A 27,987-nucleotide genomic window follows, 5' to 3' on the forward strand; every position below is an offset into this window, starting at 1 on the left:
TTGAACCAGAAATTTTCGGTTGCACAACTTTTCGGTGGCCGACGGTGAAAAAAGAAATGACTGCGGCTGCGGGCTTCCATTTGTCGCGGCCGGGGTTGAGGTGGGGCTCAACCGACGTGAGGGCGACTAGAGGAATTATGAGGAGAGTGGTGTCAAACGCAGGATCAGGGAAAGGGAAGATCTTCGGGCTCGTCCTCATATAAATGCTGGCGGCGGCTCTGCGTCCGGTACCGCAGCTTTGAATTCTTGTTCGAAACGACGTCGCGCCACTGCAACGGACACACAACATGCAACGTTTAGTGAGTGTTTGCTCTCGAGTGATGACACGGGACGTTCAGTGAACCAGAATCGAATTAACATCACTATGCTCGAAAGACAGCAACGAGAAAAAAAGAAAGAAAAAACAGAACAAAATTTGTATCTCGATCGCAGCAAATACGGCTGGGTCAGGAGTGACCCGCCGCGAAATTTGTTTAGCCATAAATAATCGGATCGTTAGACGCGTTTATTTCGTTCGCGATTTGTCGTTTTAGTGTACGAAATTGTTTATAGAGATCGTCGAGATGGGGGGGGGGGGGAAGATTGTTTGTAACGATTGTTCTATGATTTCAGTTTTTTCTGTTCGCTTTGGTATGCTGCGCTGTAGGCCAGTTCGGCACTTACCGCGGTTTTCCCACTCAAAATGCGTTCAGAACGACGCCGAAACCTGCGTATCAACCGGTGCAACCTCAGTACACGCCGCAATATAAGTATGCACTTAAAAAAGAGTATCTTCGAATTTTCAAAGACGATGTCGAATAATTTATCTTCGGAGATTCTGCTGTAGTAGTCTCAATTTTAAACGTTACATTGCAAAATTTACTCTTACAAATCAGATTGGAATATTTGAAATTTGTTCAATTAGATATGAAAATTTAGTCTTACCAATTAGATTGGGATATTTTCAATTTTTCAATTAAATAAGAAAATTCAGTCTTATTAATTAGATTGCAACGTTTTCAATTTGTTCAATTAAATAGGAAAATTCAGTCTTATTAACCAGATTGCAGTGTTTCCAATTTGTTCAATTAAATAGGAAAATTCAGTCTTACAAATCAGATCGCGATATTTCCAATTTTTTTCAATTAAATAGAAAAATTCAGTCTTACGAATCAGATTGCAACGTTCCCGATTTTTTCAATCAAATATGAAAATTCACTCTTGCATATTAACAATTTCAAAAGACTAAATTTAAAAGTTCAATCTTGGAAATCGGGTGAATTGTTTTGAAAGTTGATCATGAAAATCCGGTTAAATCGATACGAATTTTTCTCTTTCGTATTGAATGGATGCAGATTATGTAACGTGGATGTAATTCGATTGCAGCTCACCCGGCAGGTTTATAGCGATTCGCAGCCAGCAGAAAGATAGCTATCCGGATGGATCTTACACCTTTAGCTATGATACAGAGAATGGCATTTCGGTGTCCGAAAGCGGACGTCCTCAGGGTACACCGCAAGGCCAAAGCGAGGTAATAAATTGATCGAACGAAATTTATTTCACCCGTTCGTTTCTCCGTTTTGCATAGTTATATATCGCGAACGAATGCTGAAAGAGCAGAAAATTCTATTCGATAGTAATTGCACAAAAATTATGACCATGTCAAAAATTTCTTTTAACTCACTTCGTAGACAAAGATCCTTGGATCTGAACTGAATGAACTAGAAATCGTTTTGAATTATAAAATGAATAGGATATTTTTTCAAAAAATTCGTGAAAACTTGGAAATGATTTGTGTGCCAAGAAAAAATATAATAGAGATACAAATATAATAAAAATATAATAAATAAGAAATATATATATATATATAGAGAAGAATATAATACAATAACAATTAATTATGGAATAAGAAGATTTCTTTTAGGAATTCTATAAAAATTTCGAACGAAGGAAACCATAATAATTCATTATAAAATGGAGAGAATATTTTCAGGAATTAAGAATTTTAAACGAGATACAGAGCAACAATCGACTGCGAAATGAAAGGAATATTTCCCGTCATTGCAAAAATTTGATGATCTGTTCGCAGGTGGTCCAGGGTCGATTTTCATATTCCGCGCCAGACGGAACACCAATCACGGTCGAGTACACAGCCGACGAAAATGGTTTCCACCCCCAAGGCGCGCATTTGCCCACTCCACCCCCGATTCCGGAAGCCATTAGACGAGCCCTGGCCGCCAATCCGCCGGGACCCGACGACTCTGACTACAGACAGCCCTACAACTCCCCATTCCGGAGATACTGATCGAAAATTCGATGATCGAATCATTCCCGAACGAGGCTTGAATTAAATCGTTATTATCTTGTAACTGGACGCGATGTTTGTACATATGTATACCAGGAAATAAAAAAGAATTCATCAATTTCCATCCCGACCAATTATTTATCAATTACCGACCGTCGGACATCTGCATCGCTCGATCAGCAATTTACTTAGCTGTTTACATATTGGCAATGTAAACGCGACTAACATGATCCTCGATATGTAGACAAGCACGGTAAACAATCGATAATAATTTCATAGCAGCAGACGATGATTTCGCAACAGTAGATAATATAATTTAAGAAACCAGCAATTAAATGATCAATAATTTTCTTTCACATTTCTGTCGGAAGCGTGAGTTTGGTATAGTCGCTACGACATTTTCGCAACCACGTGACCGATTCTTTTTCCAAAATTCTACACGGATCTTCTACACAGCGTCTTCTTTAATCTCTGCTAATTTCTTCGACTATTTTATTTATCGAATTTGTTCGTTCGATTTTTCTCACGTTTCTGCGATTCTCCCGAAAAAATGCAATTTTTAATCCGTTCCGAATTTTGCGGCAGCAGACGGGCGCGAAATAGATCGACGAAACATTTTTGCCGCGAAGTTGAATGATACCGTGAAGGTCACGTGCACGAAGCTTATAAGGTCGAAACGATCGATTTTATCAGGAGGACGCAGGTATGTATTTCGAAGGCGTCGAAAAATCGCCAGCGAATCTCTGTGGCATTCAAAGTGCAAGAACACGTGCAGGATGTTCCCACGTGTGCGAGCTGCCTTAGCAAGGATGATAGGCTGACAAATATAGTATAACTCAATATCACGTGGAAATATGTTGATCTTCAGGTTGCACCACGCCTCCGATTGCAGGAGGATCGGCCGCTCGGGATGAACACGAGTGAAAGTGTTCTGTTCTATTGGATCTTTCATTATCTTGCATTTTTTCCGAGGTTCATCTCGGTCAAGGACCAACTGACATGGGAAGTACAATTTAGGCGATTCGTACATTTCCTTTGAAAGGCGCCTAACCGTGGCGGAGAAGCATGACGCGGCCATTTTTATTGCCCGGCGAATCTCTGACGAAATTGTTGCTGCCTCGTGAAAAAATAGAACCTGCTCAGCCGAAACTTTGCACACGTATCCCTCGAACTATCGTTCAATTGTACCAAAAAGTTCCATCGATTTATGTCGAGCCCTTTTGTCGGGAAAAATTCACAAAGAGAGCCTGACGAACCATCTTTTTCGAACTAATTGTAAAAACGTGAGGAAAAAAGCGAATAAAAAAAACTAAGATGCAGATTTGGTAGCGAAAAAAATTAGCAGGGATTAAAGAGGACACTGCGTAGAATATCTGTGCGAAGTTTGAAAAAAATCGGTCGTATAGTTTCGAAGATATATAGCAAAACGTTTTGTCAGTTTAGTTCGGGTCATTTTGTTGTTAAAAATTTTTTGCTGGAAAGCATCGGTTTTTATTAATTTACAAAAAATTATGAGAAAAGCTGATGAAACATTTTCTTTCAGTTTGTATTAACATTGTATTCGAACAGCTAGAAGGAAACGTTTAAAGGGGAATTATAGTGATTGACCTAGTAATCCCGAAGGAAAGATGCACGTTGGAGTGAAATGGCAAGGGGTGTGGCGAGCATATAGTAATTTGCGTAGTTAGGCTTAATGGTCGATCATTTGCTCACACTAGTTTGCAATTCTGTCATACCATACACTATACTTTACATCTTCAGAATTAATTTATATTTTTCTTAACATTACACGGTAGATAAAACGCGTGAAACAAATTCCTGTCATTTATTATCTAAATTACTAACTTCGTTAATAGCAGATTACAGATTTGTCGAAACATTGTTTCATTCGATTCATTGCAATTTTGATTTTGCTTGAATCTTCTCTTTAATTATATTGATCGAAAAAGTAACAAAATAAAATGATTAAATTTTTATTGATTCAGCGAACGTTATTAATATTGAATTATTGCTGTAATTAATGTAATAACTAACAAATTTTTGCTGCATTAGAATGTAATTCAAAAATCTGTAAAATCAATGGATGTTAGCTTATAAATCTTTTTGTATCAATTATTATATACCATTGTGCAAATAATCTCACTTTTTACTTCTAAGAAAGAATTATTTTTAAGAAAATATTACTCGACCATTTAAAATTAAATTAAAAATCATAATATTCAAAAAAGTAGTAACCTATGTTATCCACACAGTCCAAAATTTGAAAAATCATTAGTTGACAGTTTGCATGCAGAGGCCACTGAGGATGGATGTGATTTTGCTGGTAATGTAAAGACGATCTAACCTGAAAATCAGTTTGCACCGTGTACTGTGTCCGCGAAGTGAAGTCAATTATTTCCTCGAGCGTTTAAGTAAATTAATCAGTCAGAAAAATGCCGGACCATTTGGGAGAGGACATGAGAAAGATACGTAGTGAACCGGAGAAAGGAGAAGAAGAAATAAAATGTAAGTTGCATTGTCTACGAACATTGTTCTACGTCAAAGCGATTTCAACGATTTACCTAAAATTTTTCGTGATTTCAGCTCTGGACGAAGGCGATATTGCTCTGTTAAAAATTTATGTGAGTAAAGTAAACCGTAGCCCTAAGAAAAGATAAAAGAATAACCGTCAATTTTTGCTAACTGTCAGTCTATTTTATCAATAATTATCACCACAAAAAATGGAAATAACGTTTACTAATTCCTCGACAGGGCCAAGGACAATACATGAAAAGCATCAAAGCAGTCGAGGAAGATATCCAAACAATAATCAAACGTGTGAATGAGCTAACAGGAATTAAAGAGTCCGACACTGGTCTGGCACCACCAGCTTTGTGGGATCTTGCAGCAGACAAGCAAACACTGCAGAATGAGCAACCACTACAAGTTGCTCGCTGCACCAAAATAATCAATGCAGACTCTCTTGATCCAAAGTATATCATAAATGTGAAGCAATTCGCAAAGTTTGTGGTCGACCTAGCAGAGTCGGTTGCCCCGACCGATATTGAAGAGGGCATGAGAGTTGGCGTTGATCGCAACAAGTACCAAATTCACATTCCGTTGCCCCCTAAAATCGATCCTAGTGTAACGATGATGCAGGTAGAAGAAAAGCCTGATGTTACCTACAGCGATGTTGGTGGCTGTAAAGAGCAGATCGAAAAGTTACGAGAAGTTGTGGAAACTCCTCTTCTACACGTTAGTATTTTATAATTAAATTCTTTTACAATGATTATCGTTTTGGAATTTTACGTTTTTCCAATGTATTTTAATTGCAGCCAGAAAAGTTCGTTAATTTGGGAATCGAGCCGCCGAAAGGCGTTTTACTATTCGGGCCACCAGGTACAGGGAAAACACTGTGCGCCAGAGCAGTAGCCAATAGAACTGATGCCTGTTTCATTCGTGTGATCGGCTCCGAGTTGGTTCAAAAATACGTCGGCGAGGTACATTAAACGAGCTATAGTTCAATTATAAATAAATTCACTACTATGACAATTTTTAATATTAATAGGGAGCTCGCATGGTGAGAGAATTGTTTGAAATGGCCCGCAGTAAGAAGGCGTGTCTAATATTTTTTGATGAAATTGACGCCATTGGAGGAGCTCGGTTCGACGATGGAGCTGGTGGAGACAATGAAGTGCAACGTACAATGTTGGAGTTGATTAATCAACTGGATGGGTAAGTCACAATGTTAATAACACTCTCGTAGAATTTGTCGTCCAAAAGACTGATTCGGAAGCAGAATTGCTCTATCACCCTCAGTTTCCATAAAATTCGGATTTGCAAAACATTACATGTTGTAGATTTGATCCGAGGGGAAATATCAAAGTGCTGATGGCAACAAACAGACCAGACACACTGGACCCGGCACTGATGAGACCTGGCCGTCTTGACAGGAAAGTAGAGTTTGGTCTTCCAGATCTTGAAGGCCGAACTCACATCTTTAAGATCCATGCACGCTCTATGAGCGTCGAAAGGGACATTAGATTCGAGCTGCTGGCACGTTTGTGCCCTAACAGCACCGGTGCAGAAATTCGTTCAGTGTGCACAGAGGCTGGCATGTTTGCCATTCGAGCTCGTCGCAAAGTGGCCACCGAGAAAGACTTCCTCGAGGCAGTGAACAAAGTCATTAAGTCCTATGCTAAGTTCTCTGCCACTCCCAAATACATGACTTACAATTAAACATATTAATTGCATAAGAATATTGTATTATCGATTTAATTTAATTGTTAATCATAGCTATACAATAAAATGGAACGTGTTCTTTTCTCAGTAGTCTATTCTCTTTAGCATTTTAAGTGGTGTGAAAGTTTAGTTTGATTGGTGCGTTTGGTTTGTTGATTAGTAGCGATATTATGCCGAGCTGGCCACCTTGCCAAGAGAACTTGAGCTGCCGGCATATCTAAAGTAGAATTTGTAGTGTTGATTTATAATGATGATTGCTTTGTACTTGAAAATAAGAGAAAACACTTACTCTTAATAGTAACACTTGCATATTTTGTTCAGCAAATCGCCTGGCGATGCATGAACGGGGTCCGTGGCCAAATGGCAGCACAATGTATGGGTGTACTGATTTTCCACTGCCAATTTTGCTGTCTGAACCGTCGCGAAGCCATCTTTCTGGGATGAATAAGTGTGGACTGTCAAAGTACTCTGGGAGCCTGCAGATTATCTGATTCTGTGTCACCACCACTGTCTGCAAAATGTGAGTGAGAGAATTCGCTATATTTTTATTGTATGTACTTATTCTACAGGAGGTTCTACCTTAAATTTCTTGTGTACCATGCTATTTATGTGTGAATAAATCATGTTTGTGTTTTATATATTTTAGAACTATTTTTACAAATAATAGGCAAGATATTTAGGACATTCTGTATACATTGTTGGAAACTCACTCCTTTAGGCACTTGATAGCCACTGAGAACAACATCAGTCTGCAATATACGACCAACTCCAACAGAAATAGGATTCAATCTCAAACTTTCTTTTATAACAGCCTTTGTGTAAGAAGCGTTTCGTAAAATATCTGCTGTAATTGGTTGATTGGGATCAGGTAACAATTGCTCAGCTTCTGTTCTTAGTTTTTCTTGTGCAACTTGATTTTTTGCTAGGTGGTAAAAGGTGAAAGCTGTGCTGTAAGTGGTCTGAAAATATTTTAAAATATATCTTAGCTGATTTTTGCCCGTTAATTAATTATTTCGATTTGTTGTGCATCGATCTCTAAAATAAAAAAAAATATATTTACAGTGTCAATACCAGCTAGGAGCATGTCACAAGACATGCCTATAATGTCCTTGATATCCAAGGCAGAGTTTTCGAAATAGGCGTTTAGGAATGATTTGTTTTGATGAGATTTGTTTCTCCTTGCTTGGGATACTAAATCTAATGCAACGCTAATAAATAAATGAATATGTACTCTTTATCAATAAACAAATATTTCATGAAACAGGTAAAATTTATATTTAATTTAAAAGTTAATTCCATTCTCTTTTAAATAATATTCTTCAACCAAAAAGAAAATCGTTCTTACGATTGCATATACGTCTGTGCTTTGCGTAATTTTCTATACAGGGGCGTTTCAAAAAATTGCCATAATTGGAGACCATTGTCCAATTTCAAAATCGCGCTATTAGTTGCGAAAGCAGCGTCTATTAGTTTCGAGCTTCTAGAATCTTCATGTTTTTCTTCTTCGGAGAAACTGTTTAGTTTTATATCGAAGACGACTAAGCACGTTACTGAAACGAAAAATAAAATTCACGTGTCACTTTTAACGCGTAATAACGAAGACAATTGATAATTACATTCGAGGTATAAACGTGATAAAATCGGTTGAAGATCTTCGAATTTCTTCGTGGCGCACAGTTCGACGAATTCTTTTACAACGTTGTCCGTTTCTTCTATATAATTTATTATATTTTGTGGTTTGCTGGAAACTTTTTGGAATTCTTTTCGGAGTCTCCACCATTCTGGTCCATTCCTGTCATTTAAAAAAAGTAATATTTTCATTAGAAGTTCACTAATAATTAATGATAATATTTCTATACAAAATTTACCGACGAAGATATTTATATTGTAATTTTATTCGAAATTCAACAATTTCAATTAGAATTCTAATATTTCGAAAGCAACAAGGGATGATCTTACGTGGGCAAGAGGCCCCCAGTGCTGTACAAATCAGGCCTGTCTTTCCTATACTTCAGAAGTGCCAAATGACTTCTTCTTTCTGGATGCAATCCAGATTCAGCTTTAAAAATCTCAGCGATGTCCTCTGGTCTATAAATCCACAGAACGTTCACATTTGGCACAATTTCTTCCCGGACGAGCGGTCCAAATCGTTTTAATTTTTTCAGTCCGCTTTCGTACAGCTCGGTGAAACTGTATTCCCCTGATCGCGCATCAATTTCGTTCAGTAAGCAAATATTTCACGTTATTAAGTTCGACTCACCGATGCCAGGCAAATATTTGTACAACGTCCCGATAATGGGCAAAGACTTTGGTCCAGGCACGTCGCTGAAGGGCCTCGGGGGGCCCTCGTTTTCTCCAGGCCTGTTCCCCACGAAACAACCACAATAAAATCTCCTGTACGCGTCCCTCTTACGCTTGAACACATTGCACGTCTGATATCGTGCATACATCGCACACAGAGAATTATTTGGAGAACGAACAATTTGGTAGATCGCGATGAAAATCGCGAGACAAAATTCCTGTGGAACGATCTTGGGGCAAATGTATTCGCGACCTATCGATTTCGGAGACTATCTGGATCTTTTCCAGCGAATGGATCCTAAGCATTGCCTTCCTTGTTTTCCTCTTTGGTTGCCTCTCTCGTCCCTGACGCCCTTCGGTACCTGTCCCGATCACTCGGAGAATCCCAATGTGCTGCATATTCTTGCATGAATTCGATACCACTCTGATAAGACGACGGGTCGGTTCTCGGATCCAGTGTCCGAGAGACTTGCAAATGAAATTTGAAGCGAGGACGTATGTACAGTCTCTTTGCGTTTGCTGGATTAAATTTGACCGTTCTATTTTTAATAATTGTAAGATTTAATCGTGGAATTACGAGTGGTACAATATAAGTCTTATCATTCAAATTAATTACGATGGGGTATTACACTAGTAAATACCAGTGGATACATTATTAATGTTGATTATATCGTGTTGCTTCCCATTAAAATCGCGATACAAGTCTGTATCGGCATTGATTAATTTGGCATATATTAATTAATTATGCAATGACGAATGTTACATTAATATTCGTATCGCTCGTTTAAAGGAAATTTATATAGAATTTTAATTGATAAAATTGATTACGTGTAATATATATTTATTACTTAAACATGTTAATTGAACGACTGACGAAGTGTTTCGAAGAAAACGGTATAAAAAGTATTATGAAACGGGATTAAATAAATAGAAGATAAATGAATAAAGTAGAATTGTGGGCCGATAAAGAAAGGATCCAAGATGGTAATTTAGCGAGCGTAGATAAAACAGGTTTCCCAATCAGTTCCAACAACGGTCGACAAAAAGTGTGAAGAACACGTTTCACGATAAACGATATCGTGTAAATCAGTTCGAATCATTTTAGAGGAAGGCGGTGAACAAAAAATAGGATCAGAATTACGTCCATTATTACAATTAATAATCATCACGATATTTTCACCTAGGAGTTTTCTTCACGCCCTATATCGGGAGTGCTCCAAGCTCTGGCTTATATACAAAAGAAGAGGTGTTGTGAACACTTGCGCGAAGGTGGAAACATAATTTGCCATCTACGGTCGGAAATTGTAACTAAAGATAGATATCCGATGCCTGTACTTTCAACATTGAACAAAAATATTAATAAATCAATTCGAGGCAAAGATAATGTGGAAAAATTAATTTTGCTTAATTTTTATTGGTCGATCTTTTTATTAATCGATCTACTCGAATTTATGTTATTTTACGGACATAGAAAAACGAACAAATATTTAGAGTCTTCTTCGACGATTGCTTTAAGAATTTGTTCATCAATTAATTCGGGTCGATAACGACGTTACGGGGCTGTAAGGAATCGTGTAACAGGTTTCGCGTGAAAGCAATCGTAGGAAAATCCCCATAAGACAAATTACACCCCATCAATTCCAATCTGTTCGCTCTAAGCTTGGAACATTTCTTGCGAATGGCCTAAAAGAAATAACTGAAACCATAATTTATCGAAATTGGAATCCCTTCGCCGTCCCCCCCTTACAACTACAAAGGCAATTTCCAATGCAAACTTTCTGAAAGTAAGATCTCAATCTTCGGCGCATCGTCGCTTAAAGAAAATTGAATTTTCGACAATCTATGCTTAACAAATTAATCTACCTTTGACATTTGAACATTTCGAACACAGCAACAAAGTCTGCGCAACGAAATATTCGATAAATTCGAGAGCTGCTCGCTTGAAATTTCTGTCGAATTTTACTTAGCAAATGAAAACGTCTTGCAACATGTTCTACCAGCGGAAGCAACTATTGTTCGGAAACCGCTCGCGCGATGCTCTGGCCGACATTTCCGGCCAGACGAACCGGTATCATTGTACCGTTTCGTTGTTGATCGGACGATCTATTGAAATAGCGGATAGAAAATGGACCTGTTTCGTAGGTAGCGAGTGGCTGCGAGTAAAACGGATTGAAAAGTAATCGAATTAAGCTCCCGAATCGTTATCTGTTCAGCGAGCCCGCCGCTGCTCGGTTTCTCGAAACGGACCCGGGGAGATTGGAGGAAAGAACAATGCCAGGAAATAAAAGCGAAGGACAAGACGGAGAACGATCCAATTTAGAGCGGAATACGCCTATTCGAGGCACCGTACAATGCCAATTTCTTTCGTTGCCAGAGGGTCGTGCGCCGTTTTTGGGGCGGCTAATAGTTTCTGATCGGGTCCCCGGTCCCTGCGCTTGTCGTTCATTATTAATTATCGAGCGAAATTGTCGGCCGCGGGACGCGTCCCTTCATGTTCTTTTCGTTTATCTACCGAAGCTCCGTAAACAGCCCGTGTTTTCTAGACAAGCCCGAATCTGGCGAAACGATCGCCGCTCGCACAATGTCCAATTTTCAACGAAAACCTCGATCTTGCAGAAATACGGGACTGGAAATTCGTACGAATTTGTTCACAATTTTCAGCGTTGCAAAATGAATTTTTCAACGAAACAAAAATGTGTTACAATAAAATGAACTTTCCCGGTGCGAACAAGAAATGTTGCAGATCGATTCGATCGATAGTTCTCGAGATAAAAATTCACAAGTCGGCGTATGATTTTTTAAAGGTGCTGGAAACTGGAGAAGTTCGAAGTTTTATATCTCATAAACAAATTGAAATCCATCGAAACGATGACTTAAACCCCTCCTTAAACAATCTCTAGTACACTGTACCGCGGCCCCAGCGAGATCGCCGTAGCCACTCCCGCAGAACCACCATGAGGTTCGCGGTCTAACGGTGTTTCGTTGAAAAATTCCGTATCTCTCGGAGCTTTTTCTCACATTTTTCCCTCCGTTTGTTGTCTTGCCGGTGATCCGGAGGCCCGCGGATCGATCTCCGGCTAAATGCACCGTGAAATGCGTGGCCCTCCCTTTTCGACGACCGAAATCCTCGACGCGGCGCCGAACAAACGGTCCGCCTGCCCGAGGAAGGGGCAATATGCGTGTAAAGAGCACTTGGACCCCGCTTTGCTCCTCGAAAGAACCCTCCCGACACGGGGCTATAGCAATCCGTCTGACGGGAACGATACTCCGGGCCTATCGGGAAAACTTTCCGGCAACTTGGTAATTATTTCGGCGGCGGCGGCCATGTTTTAAGCCGCTCGAAAAACGGCCTCCGCTAAGCGGTTTAAATATTTCATGCTCGTCGAGTCTATCAATCGACTCTGACGGACGATTCCTGCCCTCCGCTGTCCACGGAGCCATCCGCCCGTATATTTCGCCGCATCCCCGTACACCCCCATGACCTATCAACTTCGTACACCCGCGTGTCCCTATCGTTTCTCTATGAAATTCGTTGGTTTCGCCGTGGAACGTAGGTAGAATCTGGTTAATCGCGTTCGAACGAATCGAAACGATGGCAACAAAAGAGGCTCGAGGTGTTCGTGGAGGGTCCTGACGGTGGCCTGTCTCCGCGTGTGTGCGCGCGCGCGCGCGTTCACCGCGGACGGGAGGGTTAGACCCCATAAATTCGCGTAATCTGATTTCTCAGCGTCCCTCTCGAAATCGAACTGCCGAATAATAGATTTCCTGCGACGTTTTTCCTCCGCGCCTTGATTCCCGGTTGCTGAAAGTGAACTGTACGGTGTGTAATCCGTTGTAATCCGTGGCCCGTTCTTGTTTCCGCGCCCATAATCCCATGGCGGAATTCCGCGCGCTGTGCATTAAGGAAAATCAATATGGAAGAGCAAATTTTCGCTTAGACGCGCGACTTCGACGCGCGCGCGGGCACATTCGAAATTATCCACGGACGGATTCGTCCCGTTAATCTCGACGACCTTGAACCACGGTGTCGAGGTCGCTGGCCAGCATCGTTCGCAATCGCCCGTTGGCTTTCGTTCGAATGATAGTCGCGTTATATTCGCGATCGTCCGGCGATAAGATCTTTCCGACGAAAGTTGGTCTCTCGGTATTCGCTTTATATATCTTTTTGACAACAAATCCTGGCCGCCTCGATTTTGGAAATGTTAACAGACGTTTCTGGCTCGACGATGGTCTAGCCGGTGTCGAGATAAATTCAGTCTTGGCATTGTTATATGAATTAGTCGCGTTTCGATGGTTCTAGCGTCGAATCTCGCAGCAACGTTAAAACAATTTCGTCGACGGAATACGAATTCCCCGAGGGTCGTGCAGCGTCGCGAGCGACGCGAAACGATAGGGCCGAGTCCGGCGTGGAGGTTGGTGTGCGGCATCGTCGATTTCGGGCGGTCCTTCAGCGATTTTTTCCAGTTCGCAGCTGTCGGACCCCACCGGCGCTCCGGGTCCCAAGTTTCTCCGAGTTTCTATCGGGTGTCCGTAATTTATCTAACCTCACTCGAAGCGAAGGAGAAGTGCAATGTCCCACGAACGATAAGAAACCGTTTTTCATGGCTGTCCGGAGGCGGTGGTTCGGAGGAGCAATAAAAAAGGGCGGCCCTTCGAGATTTCGCAGCCCCGGCGAGCTCTCCTCGAGCCTTAATTCCATCGGCGCCCTAACGAAAATTCTTATTATTTCGACCCTAAATCATCGGGCCGGCTTTATTAGCCGGATTCGTTGATTGGAAACAACACCCCGAGGCTCGGCCTCCTTCTCGCCGGATAATAGAATCGCCGGAAATGACCTGGAAAAAATCGATGAGTCAATAAAAGCCCGGGAAACACGCTGATCCCGTTCGCGAACACGATTAACGTGTTTATGCGAGTTTCCCGCCGGTGTCCCTGGCGATTTAACGGTCTTACGGACGAGTCTCGAGCAAGCAACATTCTGTGGCACTCGTGGTTTCCATGGCGGTTGTATCGTTCGTGCCTGAGAAATTAATGAAAATCTTCGCAAACTGCGAATCGTAATTCTGCGAACTTTCACTGCTCGATTTTGTTAGCGAGCGTATCTTCGATTCACCATTTCTCAAATAATTATTGTCAAAGACGGATAAACGTTCGGCGACCTCTTCAAGCTTTCGCAATCACGCGTGCTTGCGATAATGCAAATCGTTGTAAACCGCGAATTTCCCGTTTTCGGGATACGGTTTTCGGCGGATTTATTTTCGCGGGAAGTTTTGATGTTTCGCGTCTGTTTCGACGGTTCCCGCGGATCCATGGGGGTGTTGAAAGTTGTCGAGGATGCTAATTGGAAGTGGTTGGCTGCCGTTGAACCAGGCACCGCCACCCCCCCGAGTTTTCTGAGATTTATGGGAGCCGGGAGCGAGCTTAAGTCGCGGCCAGAGACAGAAGACACACAAGATTTTGAATTAAACGCCAACCGCACGACAGCAAGCAACACGAGGCGCCGACGATCTTGACTTTGTTGATGATTCCCGGCGACTATCTCCGCGGCAATTCAACGGGAAATATCCTGGGCATAAGTTCCGAGATTATTATACATCTCGCGCCTCGCCACCGCGGAACATATTTCTTCCTAAGGCCAGATAACGGATTGTTATCGCCGGGGAACACGATTTTCGCGTGTAGGGAGGGCAGAGCGTGTTCTGCGGTTGACAGGATGATTAAAAATAGTCGGGGGCTGTTTAATAATTACCGTGCGCAAGCCGCGAAAACGATTCGATCGATGGATCGTCGAGGAATGATCGATTCGTGCTCGACGTTTTCTTTCTTTGAGAAATTCTATTCGATTTAACTTTGTGATAAATAATCGGTGGATGGTTTAATTAGGCTCATTTTGAAGAGTGAAATCTCTACTTTAATACTGTTAGGTAGCGTTGTTCTTAGAGTTATGGTTTTAATGGGAAATGGACGGCGATGCGAGTGCCGAAAATTTTGGATTGAAATGGGACTACAGGGGTTGAACATTTCATTTTAATGTAACTTCGCGGGAAAAAATCGTGGAACGATCTACCTATGCTCATTTTATAAGCTGAATCTTCTACTTTCAGGGCTAAATTGTTTATTTTTTTCGCGCGAGCATTGTGGCACGAGTAACTCGAATATCGTACCACATGTTAACGATTAGGGATCGTTAAAGGGGTAGCAAAGTTGTCGATGTTCCTCCTGTTCTATCTCTGCGAGAAAAAATCGTACAGCAATCTACCCAAGTTCATTTTACAAGCTGAAGCTTCTACTTTCGTTACACGTGGTATCGTTGCCTGTTAAAATATACTTCCGCTGGGAAACAGACGAGAATGCGGTGACTGTACTTTCTGTCGACGATTTCAGATTCGAACGTCTCTAGAAATGCATTCTAGAAATGCATTGCAATTTCGCGAACAAAAATCACGGGTTAACGCACTTAGGCTGGTTCTAAAGAGCGAATCCTCGGCTATCAATCCCCGGGGTCGTTTTTACATAGGATGTTTTCGTCGCGGTAAAATGGCGAGAAAGCGGAGACCCGTTCGTAGGTCGTTTTCCTTGAGAATTTCAGAAATTCAAATGTTCGAGGGCGGAAGTTCCGCCGGAAAACGCGATGTCGCGTCGTGAATTTGTAAAATAGCTTGCTCCCGTGGATGCCGGGGAGATATGGAAGCTGCACTGCGCAGCCACGTTACCTTTTTATTCGGAAATTATCGGTCTTTCTCGTTTTGACGTCGCTCGGTGGACGTGAGTGGTTTTGTCTCCGCAGATTCGGCCCGATGAAACGTGAATTTCTGCTCGGCGATGGTCCAACGATGGCCCGACCAACTCTTTATCTCTCTTTCTCCCTTCTCTCTCTCTCCCCCTCTCTTCTCTCTTCGTCCTCCTTCCTCGTTCGATCTCTCTTTTGCGTCGCCCTACTGAGATTACTTGGGGAATTCGAGGCAACACGATGGATAGCGCGATTTTCCTTGATTTGAATGAGCGCGGCCGGGGATGAATCCTATTGTAGCCGCGGTGAATTTTAAAATTGTGTTCCCCATTGTCCGGCGTAGAATGGAATTCCTCACCTGTACCGAATTATCCCTCTTTTTTTCGCCCGGCCGATCGGGCCGCGTGTGTATCTTTCATAATCGAGCGCGTCGGGCGCGCCTATAATCCGAGTAATACGATTATCCGTTCTGCAATACGGGGGACAGGTCGTCGAGTGTTCGATGCGAAGTTGCGCGGAGCGAGAATGTTTATTTAAAAATTTTATCGCCGGGAGAAACGGCGATGTTCGAAACGCGGCGTCACGGGGGCCGAGTCTGCGGATTTTCCGGCAGACGGCGGCCATTTTGTTCGAAATCGACGGTTCCACGACGAAATGCACGTACAATTAGAGGGGGTCTATGTCATCGTTTCGTCCATTTCGAATTTCTGTACAAGATACGAGCCTTTAAATCGTTCACATTTTACGTGTATTCATTTCAATCGGAGAAAGCGATATTTTAGAAATTAAAAATACCTTGTATTTACAAAAGTTTACAGCTTTAAATCACGGTGCGAAAAGTATCAATTCCACAGCGTTGGAAACACCGAGCGAATTTATCGTTGCATTTTCCCAAAGGATTCGACCAGCGAGGAGAATGCCGCAAGAAGGATCGTGGGGGGATCGATGTTGCACGAGATCCAGCGGAGAAAAATCAAGTACAGAGAAGCGGTAAGAAGCGGCCGCAATCGTATTAATATTCGTCCCGCGATATCTATCTGGGGAGTTTGCGGATGTTGTTCGGTTTACGGTGTATAATCCCCCGGAAAAAACTCTCGCCGCGGGCGTTTTATTAAGTATTCCACGTAGAAAACGTGGCGGGCGCGTGTCAGCCGTTTGAACGGCGAGGGTGGCGAGAAAGCCCTGGACGGCGGGATTTCGTCCGAAAAAGCCCTCCCGGTATCGCGATCCGATCGAGACATATATCATTTAGCGCGCGCGCGGAAACCGACACGTGGGAAACTCCGATTTCTCTCGGGCTACGTGTTAACTCTCCGTTAGAGGACCGTTCCCGCCTCTTGTCGAACACGTTGTTATCGTTATAAACGTTCTTTCGTGTTTGACGGCCCGACACCGGCGCAACGCCGGCCGGCTGTGTAATGCGGCGTCGCTAATTGCGAGTGCAATTGCGCCGGATGCACCGCGGCCAGGATCGTTGCCGTTTTAACGGCGCGATCAACGGCGCCGGTTAAATTCCCCAGGCTGCCATCAACCGAACCGACTCCTGCCCGTATCGCAGTGTCGGTCACCCGTTTCAACCGTGAACTGCTCACCTGTTCCACAGGAATCATTAAATCCGGACGTTCAAGGATGCTAGGCGACAATCGTCTCCGTCTTTCTTGCGCGGTTTCCACTGCAATGGAAACTTGGACGGTTGCGGTACTCGGGGTTTAGATAGCGGAAACTTTGCTCTTCAAGATGAGCCTGACTGGATCGTGCTCCGATTTTTTCCCACAAAGTTGCAGCTGCTTGAGCATCGATAATTCGCCAGGCAAGATTCGCCGATCTAATTTCGAGCATCGATAAGGAAGCCTCGACTCGAAACGACAGCAATCGTTCATAAAAAAGACATCGCGTTTCCAAAAACTAGAAAGCTTACCCTTCAAAATGAGCCTAGTTACATCGTGCTCCGATTTTTTCCCGCAAAGTTACAGCAGCTTGAGCATCGACAATTCACCAGGCAAGATTCGTCGATCTAATTTCGAGCATCGATAAGGAAGGCTCGACTCGAAACGACAGAAATCGTTCGCAAAAAAGACATCACGTTCCCAAAAACTAGAAAGCTCACCCTTCAAAATGAGCCTAGTTACATCGTGCTCCGATGTTACCCTGCAAAGTTACAGCAGCTCGAGCATCGCCGTTATCACCAGCCACGGATCACGGATCCAATTTCATCATTGAAACCGCATCGATTCAACGCGACTCGAACTCTAAAAAAAGAAACGGCCTACGCGTATCGAAAGTGTATTCTTCGTCGTTTAAAATAGGCCTAACAGCATCCTGCTGCCGCGTTTCCTTGGAAAACGTTACAACAACGGCCTCGGCTGTATCACTTTCGATTTGATCCTCTGCAGAGATTGATTAAACGGTCGGTAATGAACGGCGGGGCCCGTTGTCTTTGGAGAGACACCAGCCGCGGCAGTATTTCACGATTGATAAAGATCCTTCGCGCAGACCGGTCGGGACAGCTAAAGCTATCATGCTATTTTTTCCGTTTTCTAGCTGTTTGTTCTCTGCGTCGTAGCCGGGGCCGTCCATCACGAGATCCAGGGGCGCGCGAGCCGATGATCGATACCCGTAATCTCGGAGTTCGCACCTGTATTTCGAGGGACACGGCTCGGCATTAGCCATAGAAACCGAGAGGGTTGCCGGGGGGTGGTAAAATTCGGCGCTGGCTATTACGTTAACGACCAGGTGAACGCGTCCGCCGCCGCCGCTGCTCTAATGGGTACACATTGCCGTCGTGTCAGAGTAATAACGACTCTTTCGCGGCTGTTTTCCGCGTATGGAAATCGGGGGGCCGGCCCGATAGCCGGTGTATTTTCCCCGGCAGTGTAATCGTCGGCTGATTCCCAATCTCAATAAACCCGGTAATAGACCAGTTACACCCTAACGGGCTCCCGTATCGACCAGCAGCACCCGCGACCCTCCAAAAGCACGACCACGCACTGTCCTCTCGGTCCAGAGGAATTTTCTTTCGGATGGAACACCGCGTCCGCGAATTCTGCGGCGTTTCCGCTCGAAATCAACCATGGTACATTGTAGTTCGAACGAAATTAGCCGGGCTCTCTGTCATCGCTTCGCCGAACACGAAATTGTTTATCAAATACCGGTCCTCGCAACAAACACATTTTTTTTCGTCGATTTTAAAGGGACAGACGTCGACTTGCGATCTATTTTTTTTTTAATCTAGCATACCGTGCGTCGAATCGATTTGCAACCATTTCTATACGAATCTGGAGGGTTGATTTTATCGTGAACAATTTTTGTTCCCACGATAAATTTATTTTGTTATGTTTAGAATTGTAAATGAAGTTCACTGAGATTATAGTAGTTTCGATAATACGTCGTTCCAGACTGAATCGAGCACGTTTCCTAGTCGATATTGGTAACTTTGGTTGAAGTAGAGTATACTATGGTGTAATTCACGCAGAATTAGGGGTAGTTTAAGTCATTATATGCTTCGATTCGAATTCGTTTGTAAAATACAGGACTTTATCCAGCAGCTGTATTTTGAACGATTTCATGTCGGCAGTTCCCTTCAAACAATTCTACGTCAAGAATCATTCGTCCAATTGAATTAATGATTTTCTTTACTTAAACCGTTAATTTAGCAAATGATCAATTTAGTAAATAAATAATTTAAAAAATAATAGAGCGAATGATAAAGAATATACGTTGGAATATACACACATGCATAGCAGAATGTGATGCATATCTGTAATAGAATTTTCTCGGATACGGCGATGGTGAATTTCCGTCCGGGGGTGTATAGTTAATTCTCCCCCGGGTGCGAACACGTGGAAAATTTTGCGGAATCCGCGATGAATTCGTAATTTATGGTCGTAACGTTAAAACATGGGCGATTTATTTGGTTCTCGTCTTGCGACGGACATAAATTTCTACTTAACCTATCCGAGGCCCGGAATTTGGCTCGCGCGCGCGCATCCCCCGCATAGTGCAGGCTCTCCCACACTCGGAGAACCTAACCACCCAACCCCCCGTACACGGCGAACCCACCCCCACGATATATCTAGCGGCGAAGACAAAATCTAGACGCGCCATCTCCCCCGTCTCTTTCGGTATCGACTGCTCGATATTGCTCTGGCGACTTTCTTCCGACGTTTCCGGCTACGATTTCGTGATTCACGGCTTTTCTGACTCGGGACCGGTGTCTCGGAGATAGCGCGATCCTCTCGAACGTCGTCGATCCCTGTCGTTGATCTCTCGTCGATCGTAATTGCATCGAATCGATGCGTTCCTGCCGAGGATTGAAGCCGGAGCAGCGGAGATTGGCGAGATTCAACCTCTTGTAACTTCGCGGGAAAAAATCGGTGCACGGTCCAACTAGGCTCATTTCGACGGCCGAAGCTTCTAGTTCTCGTATACCTAAGGGCTTTTTTTATTAGCGATTGATATCGTTTCGAATCGCTGCTTCTTTGGTCACGGTCCAAATTACGAGCATGAATCGTGGTCGATAAATCGGCGAAGTTCACCATCTTGTAACTTCGTTAAAAATAATCGTACAGTAACGAACGAGAGCTCATTTTAAAGAGCGAACTCTCTACTTTCAGGTGTCATAATTTATTCTTTCTTGTCGTGCAGAGTATCGTCGAATTGATGCAATTCTGCTCACCTTTCGACCCACCCCTTGCAACATTTCTTCGTACGTTGTTTGCAATTAAGATCGTTCATTAATTAACGAACGCAACGGCTATCTGAGACTGCGAACGGTATATTTTCCACGGGCGAAACTTTTTATCGGACCATCCCGTTTGTTTTACAGGACGTTGAATTAATCGATGAATTTTAACCCGCGCACGTTCGCAACGCGTCTAAATGGGGCCACGGGCCGGCTTTCAACATTGTTCGCCGGCGCACTTCTATAGTTATTAACATTTTTCCAGAGTTAATACTATCACGGCGGGCCGGCCGGCTCTCGCCTATTGTCCGGCTGGAAAATTTTTAATGGAAACGGGGCGGGGTAATGACGTTGTTCATTATACGATATATTGATTGCGTTCCGAATCGAGCAGGAACACAATTATGAAATTTTCATCAGCGAATCTGAATCCTTTTATCTTCATACCTTCATTTTATTAACACCAACATTTTCCGCGCGCGGAACACCTAAAAATTCTCCGGCCGTCCCGATATTAATTATTAATAATACCGCGTATCCTACTTATGCGTTAATTAAAAAATATTAAACGGAACACACGGACGGACAAATACTAAAAAAAAAAAAGAGAAACGCCGTTGCGTGGTCTCTGATTCAGTGAAATGGCTAAGAAAAATCATAACTTTCTATTCAAACTAGAATTATATCAATTCGTGTATTATAGTTGCATTAGACTGATTATAAGTATTGATTTATCTCTTAAAATGTAATCTATGCAGAGGATTTTTTTATATCTGCCTGCCAGCGTTTAATACTGTTTAATTAATAAAGCTAATGAATCAGACATACGCAGGTTTCACAGTATTATGAATAATTAATAACGGAGTGGTCGGAGAATTTTTAGACGTTCCCCGGCGAAAAATGTGTTGATAAAGCGAAGGTACGAAGATAAAATGATTCGGGTTCGCTGATGAAAATTTCGCGGTTGTGTTACGAAAATGCGACTGACGCCATTACGATTCTAATCCGTTGAAAAAAGCCCGTGTTTAAAAAACCCAAAAAAAAATAGACATAAAATGATTCGAATGGCCCAAGAGGAAAATTCGGTGCCCAATTATGGCTTCTTAACACAGTTTAACGAAGGCTATAATTAGTCAGGCGTCGCTACGGTTATGGTAAACGCGTCTGAGACCGGTGGTAGGACGGTGTTCCCCCGTGAAGTTCAAACGGCGCCGAAATTCGACGGCGTTCGACGGGTTCTCTCGTTCGTTCGACGAGCGCATCGACCAAATCGGACATAAATTATTCAGGCGGCCGGGTCACGTGTGCACGTTTAACGGAAATGGAATCCATTCTGTAGTTCTTCGCCGACGGTATTTTCGTGGTCGACAGCTGCGGGGACAGCCCTTTCGCATTCGTCTTGATTCCGTGGAACGGCCGGCCAGATTTCTTCAAATTACCCGAGAATTATCTCTCGAGATTACGCCAGTTAAGACCGATACCTTTCCTTCCACGGCATAACGACGGCTCTTACTTAGGGCGATTCGCGACCCTCCGAGTCCTGTCGAAAGCTTTCTCCCTGGCGAGAGGAAATTAATGATTGTCTCGGATTAGTTTCGAAATCGCGCCGCGAAAACCGGCGCTATAACGACGCGGTTCGCGCCTCGATCGTTGGATCACGCTGACGAATCCGAAGGCTTAGATCGTGGGGGAGGCTTCAAGGAATGCGTACGTATTTTTTGGAATTTTTTTTTTTGAAGAGTTTTCGTGATTAGACTTACGAAGGCAGAGCTCGGTGAAATATATGCTTGGGAATTGGCGTACGTTTGATTCAAATTTGCGGTATTATGAAACGAGCTTTTCACGTGACAAAAATTGCACGCGTTAGGGGAAATCTTCCGAATTCAGAGGAGAAAAGGTTCGTCCCGATCGGTCGAATAGTTTTCGAGATATAAAATCGTAAGCGCTACGCTTCGAACGACACGTTGTCGAAAATACGTGCTCAGAAGTTTGAGTGAGCATGTTTATAATTATCGATGTTATACAATTCGTTCTGCGATCTGGAAAAATTACTAACGGCAGAACGAACCTTGGAAAATGCAGTGAAACAAGTATCAAGTCGATCGGACAATTAGTTTCCGAGAGAAAAATTCCGGAGCCCGACCTGTTTCGATTTACAGATTGAATTTTCGCGTTTTACGCCGTTTGCTCCGTCGTGGCTTACGATTTTCCATTTGGAAAAACACCAACGACTCGAAGACACTTTGAATGGCGTGCGTTCGCGTCGATCCGGCTGGTATTTCGGTGGAAAACAGCCGGATCCTGGCATAAATTAAAATAAAACGTGAAACAGGAATTTTTGGCGGCGACACACCGACGCCGTCGTAATTCTCGCTGGACCTGGGTTAGTTGTCGTTCGTTGTAGTTCATTGTGTAGCACGCGTCGGCGGAACTCGTTCAAACCAGCCGACGGTGGTTTATTTACGCGAGCGTGTGTACGTTATCGTTAAAGTGTGAAATGATGTATCTTCGCTGACAGCTTCCGTCCCCTCATTTCCCACGCGTGCGGACAGCTTTCCGTGGGCGGACCCCATCGTTCCGCTTGATAATTGGGTTACGCGCGAAAAGCATTACCCCCCTTCGATCCGGAATAGTAATCTTTTTGCCGTGATAACGGCTGACGGCGAGATAGTTGATCGGTGGGTCGCGTCGGGCGCTCTGTCTTGCGGCGGGAACACCTCTCGCTGTTCCGTACCGGATGCGGTACAGCGACGTACGTTTAGCACAGTCTAGATCATGGGAAATTAGGCGAGGTTTATGTCATCGACTCGGTAGATTCGAGTCTGTTCAAAAAGTACAGGGTTTTTAATCTCGATGATTTTCGATGGAGAAATCGACAACTTTCCAACGGAACTGTAACTTTGATTAGGTGTGCAATCAGTATGCACGTAGTTTCGGTGGAAGTTAAGTACGGCATCTTGTAGAACATCCTAAATTAGGCGGGGTTTAAGTCACCGTTTCGTTGATTCGCCATTTGTTTAAACTATACACGCCTTCGAAGTTAACAATTATCTATCCTCGATAATAGAATACTGATCAAGAGCGACGCCACACTTATGATTTTCTCTCTCGAAAACCGTTAGTCCGATCGACTCGGTGCTTTTTTCGCTGCAATCTGCAACGTTCGGCCTACGGTCAGTAATTTTTTCAGATCGCAAAACAATATTATACGCGATCGAAAATTCTAAACAAGATCGCCGAATCTTGCGAGAACCTTTTTTCCGTCGACGTTGCGTTCAAAACGGAGGATTCCGCGACGGTTGTCGACAATTGCCGCAAAAACGAGGTATCGTGCGACGTAGTATAATGGAAATTGAAGGGAGTTTAAGTTATAAACTCCGGTGGATTCGAGTTCGTTCGAAAGGTACAGGCGTTCGTCGTGTCGAATCGTTGCGAGATCAATCTAAGGGGGGCCCGAAGTTATTTCATTCTCGCGAACGCTACGGCGTTCGCAGCAAGAAGATCGAATAAGGTAGTAAGTTCATGGAAAGAAGAACGATAAATCGGCAGCGGAGGCCAGGCCGTAATGCAAAAGCCGTCGGGCAAGTGCAATGAAAGTAGCATTTGGCGCGGCACACGTGGTGTACAAGGCTCGCCCTTAGGACTGGTGCGTGCCCCGAATATAATTTATTGCTGTTAGGATTCTGTGGGGTCCCGTGGACCCTCTGGCTCGAGCAGGGCGCGGTAACAACCCTTAAGTTCTGATAGCCGATGCTGTAACTTCTGTTGTAGCCTCAGCCCTTGCGCTGACATTTTGCGAGCCCCTAATGGCGAGCATTTTATCTTGCTCTGCGCTGACAATAAGCTTTATTAGGCCAACGGTGATCGAAAGGACAGTCCTCCCGCCTCGTCGAGCATTGTATAACACGATGTACAGCCGATTCGCATTCCACAAAATCGATCTGTATTACGTAAAGTCGATTCACCTTCCAGAAAATCGATTACCGTCGAACGCGACCGGTTTTTCCCATAAATTGCTGGTTTCCTCCGGGCGCAACGAGCATAATCAATTACGGTTCGAGCGGTAATTCCACGGGGCTCGATTCCGCCGGATAAAAGTGGCTTTTAAACAACCTCTCCCGCGCAACAATTCAATTTCTCGAGTGCTTGTAAGCCGCGGATTAATGGCGACGTTGAATCTAATATATGAATTCCTTGAGTGTGAAACCAGTAACCTTCCTTCGAGGGCCATTGTGCTAGAAGAATGGTCCGCGCCCCAGCCAGGCCCTTCCGTCCCTCTTATAAGTCACTCGATATCCCTCCAATAAAAAGAACATTAATCATTGTAACAATGACCCGGCTAAGAGAGGTTACGCTCAAAAATCATTTACCCCGGTTTCCACGAATTTCGCGGCTCCGCGTTCTCTCCTGTCGTGGATTCTCCTATTCTACGGTGTTCCAGGGGGGAAATTAGGGGGGGTTTAAGTCATCGTTCCGCTGGATTCGAACTCGTCCATAAATCAACGATCGTTAAACATTTCCACGTTTCTTTAGCCTCTCGAAGAACGGTCCTCCGCTTGGGAATTTTTACCTTGGAACTCAGTCGTTGGATCGAGTCGATCTTGCGTTTCCTGCAATTTCGACGGTTTCAACGATCTCTGAGAATTTGTTGTTATCGAAACATTAGCAAGGAATAGAAATTGGGCGACTCGACCTATTCAGTTTTGTCATAAATGCGTGAAAAATCCGCGGTCCGCCGACGGCCAATTTCGCTCGATCAACGATCGATCGTAATCGTCGTGATCGTTCAATCCCGTCGACGGATGTCCAGCCGCGGTTCGAGGCCCCCGACGATCGACGAGCTCGATCTAATCGTGCCCGAACAACAGCGGCAAGAAATCCGAGAGACCGCGCGCGTCTCTATCGAGAGCCACGACAATGGCTCGTTTACGCAAGGTTTACAACAGCCGAGTCCGCAGCAGCCGATCCGGGCTTAGGGTTGCCGCGACCCTAAAGAATGGCGTCACGGGTCTGTCGTTAGCGGCGGAGCTCGCGGGGAGGACACATCGCCGAAATTACGCTCGAGCGGCTGCGGAAAAAACGAAGAACAAGAGAAAGTAAGAAAGAAGAGGAAGAAGAGGAGGAGGACGACGACGACGAAGAAGAAGAGCAACTGTTTGTCGAGTTCTCGGCGCGATCTCGGTCTGAAAACTTCGTCATGCTTTCCTTGAGCGCGATAGCACGTTTGCTCAGTTCGGTCACGTACCCGCGCGCGGTTGTTTTGGGAACCGTGAGGCTCGCTCGCGCGCGCGCGCGTGTGTGTGCCCTCGCCGACGAGGACGGTTTCGGGGAAAATGGCAAAATACGAGATCCGAATTATTGGACCGCGATTTCCAAGTGCGACACGTACGGGCCGGGGCGTATTCCGGAGCGGGGGAGAGAGTCCCTCGTTCTCGCAGAGGATCTTCGGTCGTTACGCGTGTCCTTGAGGCAGCGAGAGGGAACCCAACGCCGAGGATGTAATCTTCCGGGTGTTGCGAGGGTGCCGGCCGGGAGGCCACGTCGCAGCTAGACGACGCGAGAAATGACGGACGCCGGTCGGAACGCACCTGATGCCTCGTCCAATCGAATCCCGGCCGTCGATAAGTATGATAACCAATGTATATCCTCGTTGGGAATCGAACTTTTATCGCGGGGACCGCCACGAACCGCGCATTTGTTATCGGATCCTTGGTGTTGCGGGGTGCGAAGGACCTTAACGTAGTGGCGGTTTCAGTTGTCGGGCTGCAAATTTCGTTCCGAAGCTGTAATATACATATATTCATGTTCATATACATATATTCATATATTCGTTTTCTTTAGGAGCGTAACTTTAATTACGCGTGCAATCGCTATGGACGTATTTCCAGTGGTAATTGAGTACGGTATAATGTAGAGCATTCTAAATCAGGGGGTGTTTATGTCATCGGATTGCTGCATTCGAATTTGTTTGAAAAATACGGACCATTTAGTCGTGGCAGTTTTCAACAGAACAATATACCCGTTTGCTTTGGAAATGGAGCTTCGACTGCGGGTGCAGTTAGGGAAGTTACATTGTTATTGACGGTGAAGTGTCGCGGGACGTAGAGTACCCTAAATTAGGGTGGGTTTAAGTCATCGCATCGTCCAATTCGGATTTGTTTAAAAAATATATTAAGATATTCCAATTGTTGCCTCGTATCGTAAGAAGCCCTTGCCATCGTACGTTGCACTAACGAATTTTTATCTCTGCAACCACCGGTCCGATCGACTCGGACCTAATTTTATTCTATTCGTCAGAGCATTCTCTATCTTGTAGATTTTTTTTTTCGTTGCAAAATGAACGCTCCAACAGTAGGAATAATAAACGAACGCGCACGTTGTAAATTACGCAAATACGTTGGAATCTCGATGATCGATAAAACAGGCGTCGTCTTGGGTTCCACCAGATCTCGGAACTTATGGCTTCGTTAGCAGATTGCAAATGACTCGTGAAAAGTGATAGTTTACGGCCGCGGGAGCGTCGATCGTTGATTTATCGGCGCGTTTGCGCTATTCTACTCGAAAGGACGCGATCCATGGGGGGTTAATCGACCACAACGACCGATGGGGCCCGGCATGAACCGTCGCCGAGATAATAAAAGGACGGCGCATCGCGCGGTAGTGACGACAATAGTGACTTGTAATGGTGTCCCGAGCGCTGAGAATCTCGGAAACATTATTCTTCCCCACGATACACGGATTATCCACGGTGTACCAGCATGGAATTCGGAGACGTCGCACAATGGGGAACCGTGATCGGCATTTCACGTTCTGCCTCGGAGTGCTCGCACACCGAATAAACGATTGTTTGGTAAGTAACCCACCCTCACGACATCATTAGAAGCAATTCTTAACAGATTAAGGGATCAGATCAAGCATCTCTTAACTTCTATCGCTATCAATATTAACGATATGAAATTATTATGAATATTAATTGTACTTTCAAAAATAGGGTTAACAAGAATTCACCCTATTTTCAAGAATAGGGTCTACAATATCCAAAACGGCACGATTTTACTATTCTTTTCTTGTAATTGTTCGATCGACTGAAGAAACGAAGGGCTTTTTTGCTTACAAAAATTGCTCGAAAATTTCGCCAAAAGCGAATTCGATGAAAATTATGGAATGGAAAATTGCTCGAAGATCGAGGGAGATGGATTTACCGAAACAAGAAGCAGACTTCCTGCAATGTTTAAATTGGATGTTGAATTTTTAAACGGTTGTCCGACGGTGATTTTCCAAAATTTCCGGGACAACAGATTAAATCGACATATCTACTGTGCGACGGTGAACAATGAAATGAAAAATAGTTCGAACATCGCGGGTCTTTCGGGTCTGCGAAACCGAAAACAATCGGTATCGCCATTTGTTTTCGTTCATTTGTCCATGAATTTTTCGCGGAACCTACGTTATTAATTTAAATTCGTACGAATTTTTCCGTCGGGATAATAAAACAAAAAAACATAGTCCGCTGTGTTCCGATGGACAAAAAAGGGATGAGAGAAGGGACAGGGGGAGACGTACAACGATTTCATGAAAATATTTTCAACTAAACACGCCAGCGGGTATCAACAGATTGGAAAACATTCCGAGTCCCAGAGACGGAATTTGTTTTCTGCTCGGGAAAAACCGCTTTGTGACGTCACTAAGGGCAAAAACCTTCGCGTTTAAACAACAACTGCGTCGGGATTTATACGAAATGCCAATTTAGAGCGGATTCCCGATGTGAAA

The 27,987-nt window shown here is 43.9% G+C and overlaps 3 protein-coding genes across 3 annotated transcripts; 2 read left to right on the forward strand and 1 right to left on the reverse strand.

Annotated features, from left to right (window-relative positions):
• Positions 1–191: 191 nt before the first annotated feature.
• On the forward strand, positions 192–2,406 carry LOC117226963 (endocuticle structural glycoprotein SgAbd-2). The gene is made up of 4 exons (XM_033481772.2): positions 192–299; positions 613–749; positions 1,366–1,510; positions 2,069–2,406. The coding sequence occupies exons 1-4, from the start codon at positions 288–290 to the stop codon at positions 2,282–2,284; spliced, it is 510 nt and encodes a 169-aa protein (XP_033337663.2). The 5' UTR covers positions 192–287; the 3' UTR covers positions 2,285–2,406.
• Positions 2,407–4,592: 2,186 nt separating this feature from the next.
• Rpt1 (26S proteasome regulatory subunit Rpt1) lies at positions 4,593–6,588 on the forward strand. The gene is made up of 6 exons (XM_033481771.2): positions 4,593–4,789; positions 4,868–4,905; positions 5,036–5,518; positions 5,599–5,763; positions 5,832–5,998; positions 6,124–6,588. Exons 1-6 carry the CDS (start codon positions 4,717–4,719, stop codon positions 6,500–6,502), a joined length of 1,305 nt encoding a protein of 434 aa, XP_033337662.1. The 5' UTR covers positions 4,593–4,716; the 3' UTR covers positions 6,503–6,588.
• On the reverse strand, positions 6,525–9,160 carry dib (Cytochrome P450 302a1, mitochondrial). Its single transcript, XM_033481770.2, has 8 exons — positions 8,766–9,160; positions 8,465–8,705; positions 8,122–8,297; positions 7,851–8,055; positions 7,566–7,713; positions 7,216–7,464; positions 6,795–7,016; positions 6,525–6,722 (listed from the first exon to the last, which is right to left on the reverse strand). Exons 1-8 carry the CDS (start codon positions 8,953–8,955, stop codon positions 6,615–6,617), a joined length of 1,539 nt encoding a protein of 512 aa, XP_033337661.2. The 5' UTR covers positions 8,956–9,160; the 3' UTR covers positions 6,525–6,614.
• Between the last annotated feature and the right edge of the window lie 18,827 nt (positions 9,161–27,987).

The sequence above is a fragment of the Megalopta genalis genome, chromosome 5 (genome assembly GCF_051020955.1).
Source record: "Megalopta genalis isolate 19385.01 chromosome 5, iyMegGena1_principal, whole genome shotgun sequence".
In the NCBI taxonomy this organism is placed as follows: Eukaryota; Metazoa; Arthropoda; class Insecta; order Hymenoptera; family Halictidae; genus Megalopta; species Megalopta genalis.